We start from the raw sequence: 9,431 nt of genomic DNA, 5'->3' as shown, positions 1-9,431 counted from the left end.
TTAATCTGCCTTGTTACTGTAAGATGCCTAATTCACTGAGCTGTACACTTACCAAGAGTATTTGTTTTCCTCTAGCTCTACTCATTCTTTTATATGCATTATAATGAAATATTCTGTAATCCGATAAAATGGGATTGTAAAGAGAAAGAGTTGAATACTCAAGAAATATTCAATAAAGACAAATTGCTGATAAAAAGAACTAGGCTGACAGAGACAGCTATCAATAACCAAGAGGGAAAGGGAACACGTATGGGGAATGTATATAAATATTTTTTTTTTTTTTGCTCATATCATTTGGTTCTCATTCTACTTTACAGAAACTGGAACTGGAAACTGCAGATGTTACATTCTAAGTGTGAACTGAGCAAGAAAGACCATGTAGAACTCTTATCCCTGGGCCTGTTTTTTAAGAGCCATAACTTTATATCAAAGATTGTCATATAAATATATTCATGTTTTAAGTTGACATAAAATGGTTTATCTTTTACCCACAAATGTACCCTTTGTCCTTTATTTTTATTAACATTTTGATTTCTTGTCCACCTGCTGGTCCTCAAGGCTACTGGTTGAGAGGTCATGGGCTCAAATACTTTGTCCGTCTGTTCCTCTAGCTTCAGTTACATCAAAACATTGATGTCTTCCAAATTTCCTAATTGAAGGCCTGTTTGTCAGATTACTTACTGGATACTCCCATTTGGATGTGCAGAAAATAAACTCAATATCCCAAACCATATTCACTCCCTGCCCCCACCAAAAGTCTGCTCCCCTCCTGCGTCTCCCATCCCTGTGGGCCCAGCACAGCAGAGACTTTACCCCTGGTGTCTTCTTAGCCCACCATCTCTGACCATTTCCTAAGGCATGTGTGTGTTTGAGAGGACTTCTCTCTTAAGAGCTCTTCACATCTGTGTAGCTCTCTCTAAACCTACTGCCGTTCTTCTGCTCCAGCCCGCTGTCGCTCTCTCCTGGATCATGGAACAAGCTCCTAACCCATCCCCTGCTTCAGGACTGTTCCATTCCCACCATTCTCCTTCACACAAAGTGACCTTTCTAAGATGTAGGTGTGATAATGTGAATCCCTTGATGAGTTTCTTGATTAAAATTCTACAGTTTCCCTTTGTTCTTATAATAAAGTCCAAACTCCTTAACGTAGTTACCAGTCACCGCAGGATCTATTTTCTAATTATGTCTCCAGCCTCAGATATTACCATTTCCCTTTCACACTCTAAATCCAGTTGGAATAAACTGTTCCTTTCTAGGGACATACTAGGTTTGCTCTCACCTCCTGGCATTGAGTAAACTCTTCCTTCTTCTTGGCACACACCCCTGCCCCCTCTACTGAAGTATCGTCTGGATTATATCCACCCACCCTGTAATTCTCAATATAGGCTTTGCTTACACAGAACACCCTGGGACGTTTCTCCCACTGTCATATGTGTTCCCCAAACACCCTGCACCTTCCCTTCCTCTCACTTGACACTCTGTTCTGTGATGCGCTCCTCGGGGCCAGGATGATGTCTGTTCACTGCTGTACACCCGGCGCCTGACAGAAAGTACTTTCTTAATAAAGGCATGTGCAATGTGTGATTGAAGACAAATGTCCCCACAGGTAGCCCTGCTCTAACAGTGGAACCTCCTTTTCCGGACAATAATCTCCCTCACCTTTCTTGAAAGCTTGACTTTCTTACTTTTATTGCTCTTAGTACTAAGTACTCTAGTACTGAGATTCTATTCCCAAAGGCTTGCGAAGGCAACATATCCTGAAATTTCTCCTCACCATCTACCCTTCTCTCACATAAAAAGTATAGGTTTTAGCACCCCCTTCTGGCATATAATTGAGTCAGCTGGGAATTGGAAGCAACAAATTTTTATTTTATAACCCTATAATAAAGCTATCTGTCATCAATATTGGAGGGCACAGGATGTCATCTAATCCAAGGGATTATATTTTTCTGCAAAAGGAAGTGAAACACTCTTGTGCTAATTATTTATTCAGTGTGAATGAAGCACCTACTGTGTGCATGGTCACTGGTCCACAGGTAGACAAAAAATTGGTCCAATCATAAACATGACTACTTCTATCAGTTAGACAAGGCATACTGAGGAGAAGTGGAATTGCTTTTTTTACTGGGCTAGGAACTAGCCCTCATCATTCTGACAATTTGTCTTAAAGAGAGCTAACCGTGTAGTAATGACTCCAGGGACAAAACAGCACAGATGGGTTAGTTTTCATTGACCAAACCCTAGTCCAAGCCCTCAGCATTTGTCTGTTTCATTATTTTACTAATTTGTCACAAGGTGGCTTAAACTGACGAGTTTTTTAGTTAATTGTCAAAATCTTAATTGGAAAAAATCATTAACACATGGCAATCATTGGCTGGTAAAATCATGGTTGTCCCATTTGAACAGGTCAACTTCTTTCCTGTCCCCACTCAGCAGTTGCCCTCACCTTCTGATCTACCTGTTCCCTGTCAACTTCTCAGATTGTAACCCTTCATCTGGACAAAATCTAAAGTCAGCACAAAAGACCTATTCAACCTGTACCCAGATCACCTCTCCTGCATCATTTCTTCTATTATAAACACTCTGGGTTAAAGGAAAAGTGTTACAATATACCCTGCTCGTCCTAATCTCAACCCAAGAATATGCTGTTCCACCTGCCTAGCTGCCACCGGAGTATAAAGAATGAAAAGAGCTCCAGGGGACAGAGAAGTCATGAGAACAGGATGTAGAAAAACTACAGAATTTCTCCCCAGGCAAGGCATTGGAAACATTGCCCTGCATTAGGAAGCCATAAAATATAGCACCTCTGTGCTGACCTGGTGTGGAGCCTGAACCTACAATCAAACTGCATTTAGAATAAACTTCTCCTCTGCAGGACAGGTTAAGGGCCCTTCCTGCTGGCTCCACAACAGTTTTTCACATTACTGTGGTAGAAAAAGCTGACACCATCTTTGGTTGTTTGTTCTGGTTGGTACCAGGATGGGTCACGGCAACCCTCATTCAGCTGCTTTGGGCAAAAGCAGAGAAGAGGCAGAGACCTGGTGACAACTCATTCTAGGTCAAGGTCACATGTATTACAAAGTCTTTTTTTATTTTTTATTTTATTTTTTTCAACCAAAGACATAAATTGCTTTCTTTTTCAACATGTAACATGAAAATCAGCATTCCTCATTTCAAGTGCAGGCCGCAGTTGTGGGCATGCCCAGTAGAGGGAGGTCTCTCACCTGCTTACAAAGAGCATTCACTATGCAGGAACAGATTTATTTACAGGAAGAAAAATGTGAATAAGAACTTAAAAAATGGTTTGATATAAAATCAGGCCAATTTGGATTATTGGTGCTTGAATTTTACTTAAATATAACGGACAGAAAAGGCAAAACAGGGCAACACAGCATTTAAGCTCCTGGAGTCCTTGCAACGGGCTCTTCTGTCCTGTATTTCAGACAGACATTAACACCTAGTCCAGACACCTAGTCCAGTCTGTGGATAGAATGGCTGGCAAAGACTTCAGGGTATCCCTCCTAAGAAGTTCAAGCTAGTGGGATGTAGAAGATTTCTACATTCATGCATGGTGGTGATCAGTTGCATTATTTTACATAGAACATATCCTGTAAATAACTGTTTCACGTAATAACATCTCCACTAGCACCCAGGATTCTGAATTGCACAACTCCCACACCACATCCACTATGAAGAAGGGGTCCCCCACTGTTTCCCGCTGAATTCAGCTCATTTCATGGGCTCTCAAACCAAGGTTTAGAACAAAAATGAACCCAGTGGCTTTCTTAGCCCCCCTTTCTCCAGGGTTTAACCCCAATTTCAAGCCTCTCTGATGGTTGCTTATCTGATGGTGAATAAAAGTATGTCAGACAAGAGAGCAGCTGCAGGGGAAAGCCTGCCAGCACAGCAGGGAGCTCTCTGCTCCCTAAAGATGGGCAGAGTTTGTTGAAACCATTAAGAGCTATAGAGCTATAGACCCAGTGCTTGAGGTCCAATAGACTTCTCAAGTTGTAAGTTCTGAAAAGGGCTTATTTATAAAAAAGTGCTTGAGAACCAACTCAAAACCTGTACAGGCTCTGAAATAGGAAAAGAAAATGTATCATTGGTTAACACCTCTCTAGTACTTGCCGTGCCCCAGGCTGGTTTCTGAGTACCTCTCTCATGCTAACACATCCGTGCCTCAGTAACCCCCTGGTACTCTTACTTCCGTCTCCATGCTGTGACTGGGGAACCAAGACATGTAGCGATTAGTCACTCTGCCAGCAAATGGTAGGGTCAGGATTTGAACCCAGGTGTCTGGTTCCTGAATCCTTGCTTCTGGATCTCTAAACCAGGACACCTCTCTAAATGGTTCATCTTTAATTTAAATACTACAACTTCCTATCAACTAGAAAATTGTATTCCAACTCAATTTTTACAGTCACTTATGCCCTAGAGGCCCTCTCATACACATTCCAAAAAAAGAATCGTCATAGCTGTGTTGTTGGTAACAGCAGAAACTTGGATAAACAGAAATGTACATGAATAGGAAGATAGATAACTAAACTGTGGCCTATCAGAATGAACTTTTACACAGTGTTTAAAATGACTGAATTAGGGTGACATGGATCAGTATGGAGAAATCTCTAAAAGCATAATGTTAGTGAAAAAAGGCAAATGCAGAATAACACATACAGCTTTAAAACAGGGAGAACAATGCCAGACATTATTATGGGTTCATGCCTATGTGGTGAAGTGTGAAACATGCAAAGATATGATAAATTCAGGAATGTGAGTTCAAGATGGTGATTGTCTGGTGAAGGAAGGAGGAAGGGCAAGGGAAAGGGAATATGAGGAGTAATATCTGTGATTCTATATATTTTTGCATATGAGGGAAGTATAGTGTAATAGAAAGGATTTAAAAGAATAGAATTAGACATAAGGCTGCAAACTTTCAATCAAATACCAGAATGCCCAAAGCTTTTATAGTGGATGAAGGAGGAAGAAGTTTCAGACAGATTTTGCCACTATTCAACAGATTCAAGGAACAGGGCAGGGGTGTGTGGGGTGGGCATTGCCCTGTGGTGGTAGGGATTTAGTGAGAAACCCTAGGATAAACATACATCAGGGTTTGCTCAGCTTGATTATGAATAGTGCCACCTTTCACTTTCAAAAGTGCCCCAATTTGGAAGGTAAATGATTTGCTCACCCTAATAATAAAAGCACCTTTAGCTATGCCTGAGGAGCCAGACACGGGTAGCAGGTACAGGGCTTGCCTGGCAAGACCAGAGGGGCTCATTAGATGAATGAAGAGCTAGACCCAGGAGAAATTCAAAAGACCAATAATAGTAGCCAGTCTTCAATAGATATTTTATCTAAAAATGAAGGTCTCAGGATTCTCACCTCCTAAGAATCATGTCAGATTAGAACAAAAGGCTGATGCAGTGAAATGGCCTACACAGTAAACTCACAGACCTGGTTTGTGCAAAAACACACCTGAGTAGTTGATTTGAGACCTGGGAAGTTGTGGCCACAGAGTTCATATTTTTTTTCCACTTTTCAGGTAGCTCTGGCACATGGATCCACAGAAATTTTTTTTTTTTATCAGTGAGACTTTTATTCTTCATGTAAGCCATTGTGTGGCAGTTATGCAAGTAAGTGGTAGATCTCTAGTTCACAATAATATTTTAGCTACAAAACCAGTAATGAATAAAAATATCTGGTAAGTGAAAAGGGCTTTGTGTGTAAACTCAATCTGCATATTAATAATATGATGCACATTTAGTAATAGATATCCATGAGACTTAAAATGTGGGTAAATGGATTAAAATAGACAGAACTGAAGTCCTGACTAATCCCAATAACCAATCATTTCCCACTCTATACTTGCACATAAAATAGATTACAATTGTATTTTTTTCTTCTTAAGCAAAAATAATTTACTGTTAAATATTTAAACAATCAAAATAGAAATCACTTCTGAAAATACAACTAACTTAAACAAATGGCAATTGCTATACATCTCAAAGGAGAATTTGAACTTTGCAAATTAAAAAAAAATAAGGGTGTAAAACAACATATACAAAAAGTTATGCCAACATAGGACTTGCTCTGAAACTAGATTACCTGAGCATCAGTAGATATAAGACATAGGCAAACATCTCATATTTGATTAGGCTAATTCGACTACAACCACAAAAGAAAACATGATTCTAACACTTGGGCTCAGTACTTTGAAATATATCTCCAAATAGGATTTGTTTTCCTTCCACTACCTACCACAATTTAAGGCCTTGATGACCGGTTAGTTTCACTTTTTTACTTTTTAGAAACTAGTGAAAATACCCCTTTCTTCCTAGTCAGGATTGCTAAGAGCAGAAAGATATGTGGAGTTGGAAATTTGATGGCAATACCAACTTTGATCTGAACATAAGTACTCTGTTTTCAGTTGTAATGTTTCGGGCCAACACGAAAATGGATCCTGATGGCTGTAAGGAGATTATGTAAGTTCCCAATTGTACGACTTATTTCATTCTAACTGACACTGGCCTTAGGAAAAAAACTGGCAGGCACCAACTGCTAGAAAATGGCCGCAGGTGCCTAGACTTAACTTTATTGACAACATCTAAAGAAAAGTGGAGAAAACTGGCTTTTGTAGATGATAGGCCCTCAGAGACCCTCTGTCAAGAGACATGTTATGACTAAAGAAGGAATACAACGAAAGCAAGCATCTTCGTTGGTGTACATGGCACTGACAAAACTGGATCAATAATCTGATCATTTATTCCTACATGTGTTTGATTGGACCCATGGTAAGCTGCAACAAAGAATGAAGAACATCATAAAGTACAGATCAGCTTAAGGGTCAGAGGGCTAGAAGAAGCCTGAGAACAAAATATCTACTTCTCCTTTTTCCTTCCTTTAGAAATGAAATCAAACCATACAAGAACCCTTAAAGTTCCAGCAAGTAACTACACAAAAAATTATTTATCTTAAGTGCTAATATACCAATTCTAAATATCAATTTAAACATTCTAGACCTCACATTTTCCAGAAGGATCTGTTGTAATGGGCATCATTCAAATATCCATCACTAAGAGCACAAAAAGTTTTAATTTTAAAATGGTTTGATCAAATCTCAGATAGCTGATCAATTCTTAAGAAGTTACTTGTTTTCTTGAAGATCTTTCTGCACCAATGTCAACTCCAAAAATTCTATTTCTGTTTGGAGAGCTTCATAAACACTTAGCATGTCATCTTCCTTATAAAGTTCTAATTCTTTTTTAAGCCTTAAGCATTCAGCATCATTTTGAGGCTTTTCATTGATTTTGATTTTTTCTGCCTCTAGGTATTTGATAGTACAAATGGCTTCATTCTTTTTATCTTCAAAAACTTTAAGTTTTTTCTGCAGAGTAAATAATTCTTCTATTAATTCACTCTTTTCTTTTTGAAGTTCATTTAACTGGCCACTTTCATGTTCCATTGACTTCATTTCCTTTTTCAAAATGTTTGCCTGGTTTTCTAAGTCAGATATTTCAATCTTGACATTTTGTTTCATCAAAAGTTCTCTTTTCTTTGTTATGTCATACTCATTATTGAAGTCTGTAATTTCCTTAATAAATTTTTCCTCTTCCTCTGTCATTTTTTTCTTTGTAGCATCAAAAGTTTGGAGAAGCATATTCCTTTGGTTTATAACTTCACTGCACTATCTTTTTAAGGCATTTTCATGAGTTCTCAAAAGCTCTAAGAGGAAGGCTTTTTCAGAAAACTGCTGAACCTTCGATTCCAACGTCATTTTCGCTTCCTTCAGCTCCTCTGTCGCCTTCTTCGCTTTTTCACGACATCTATTTATTTCCGACCTTATTTCCCGCATCAGGCGGTGACTCTCCTCGGCCTGCTGCTCCGAGAAAAATGATGTGCTCAAACAAGGACTCTAGACTCATCTTAGGGCCCGGCTCCGCAGGATCCCGTTTTTGCTCTTAAGTTTTATAACCGAGTCTGAGGAGCCCTCTTCTCCGCCCCCGCACTTTGTTCCGCCTGTGACAGCAGTGTCTAACTTTGCTTTTATTCCCTGGCTGAAGGCCGCGGCCCTCGTCCAAGAGTGGCCTCAGCCCCTCTCCAGGCTTCCTTTGTCCGATCCACAGAAATTTGTAATGAACACCAGAACTCTACAGCTGTGCTATTTTACATAGGAACTTATTGCTAATAGCTAGTCTTATATAGTGAACTTAAATCCTCAGGTATCTGTCCTAACCTATCCTCACCACTTGACTTAATTTAAAGATTTTTCCAGTCTCATTACATACAGCTTACAATCAGTCTCTCCTCTTGGCTAAGTTGAAGTGGATGGGTCTCTACTATTAAGAGTGAGAAAGGGCTGGAACCCAGGATCTATAACATGCTCCCTCCTAGCCTTGCTGACGCAGCATCCAGGGAGGCCTGAAGACAACGCAAGGTCAAAGAACACTTCATTATTGACCTAAGTTCAAACCCTCATGGGAAACTCTAGCCCTGTCAATCTTTTATTTGACATTTTGCATGTCACAATTATTTACCCTTGTGTTTTCTTCTAAGAGTTTTATAGTTACAGCTTTTACATTTAGAGTTCTGGTTTTTAATTTATTCTTGTCAAATTTGGGATTTATATTTTCCTAGAAAGTGGTTCTGACAGTATTTTCCCCAGACCAGCAGCATCAGCACCTCCAATAACTTGTTAGAAATGCAATGCCTCTGGTGGGCCCCTCTCTGCGGGCCTCTCAGAGCATGCCAGGAAAATTGCAGCCTCAAACCATTTCCTAGCCTCCTTACCTGTGGGCTGTGAGCACTAAAGGGGGTTGTACATTGCGGTGGAGTGGGGGGCCGAAGAAATGCAATGTCTCACCCCCACACCACTGGATCAGCAACTCAGGGAGTGGTACCCAGGAAACATGTTTACAAGCCCTCCTGGAGATTCAGATGCACAGTCAGGTTTGAGAATCATTATTCTGTAAATGCATCGTTTTCATCCATATTTATTGAGTTAATTGGTATACAGTGTTACTTGTTTTATTTGCTAATATTTTTTGAATATTAAATCATATCCTGACTCTTATTGCTAATATTGTTAGTTTTGTTCTCTTTTCCTTCATGTTTATCATATTTGCCAAAAGTTTGAATATATTATTGGTTGTTTTAAAGAACCAACTTTCTTTTTCTTGATCAACTTTTCTGTTTTTGCTCTTTTGATTGAATTAATATTTGCTTTCACCTTCATTGATTCCTTCATTTTACTTTATTTTGTGGTTCCTTACATAACTTTCTGAACTAAATGCTTTATTTTTAATCTTTCTTCTTCTTGGATACAATGCATTTATAGCTATAAATCTTCCTATGTATATTCTTTGGCCTCACCCATAAATTTTCCTGTAATAGTCTCACATCATTGTTACTCACTTCTAAGTTCGTAATTCCTA

The 9,431-nt window shown here is 39.3% G+C and overlaps 1 protein-coding gene and 1 non-coding gene across 2 annotated transcripts; one reads left to right on the top strand and one right to left on the bottom strand.

The window, feature by feature from the left end:
• Nucleotides 1–7,144: 7,144 nt before the first annotated feature.
• Nucleotides 7,145–7,922, bottom strand: LOC108406513 (coiled-coil domain-containing protein 172-like). The gene is given in 2 exon segments (XM_037027176.2): nt 7,145–7,888; nt 7,890–7,922. Coding segments are annotated over 2 exon segments (777 nt in total).
• Nucleotides 7,923–8,700: 778 nt separating this feature from the next.
• On the top strand, nt 8,701–8,823 carry LOC118974123 (small nucleolar RNA SNORA42/SNORA80 family). Its single transcript, XR_005063721.1, has one exon. It is a non-coding gene; the product is annotated as a small nucleolar RNA SNORA42/SNORA80 family (small nucleolar RNA).
• Nucleotides 8,824–9,431: the final 608 nt, after the last annotated feature.

This window comes from Manis javanica, chromosome 1 (assembly GCF_040802235.1).
Source record: "Manis javanica isolate MJ-LG chromosome 1, MJ_LKY, whole genome shotgun sequence".
In the NCBI taxonomy this organism is placed as follows: Eukaryota; Metazoa; Chordata; class Mammalia; order Pholidota; family Manidae; genus Manis; species Manis javanica.
This window is presented reverse-complemented; position numbering and strand designations above follow the sequence as displayed.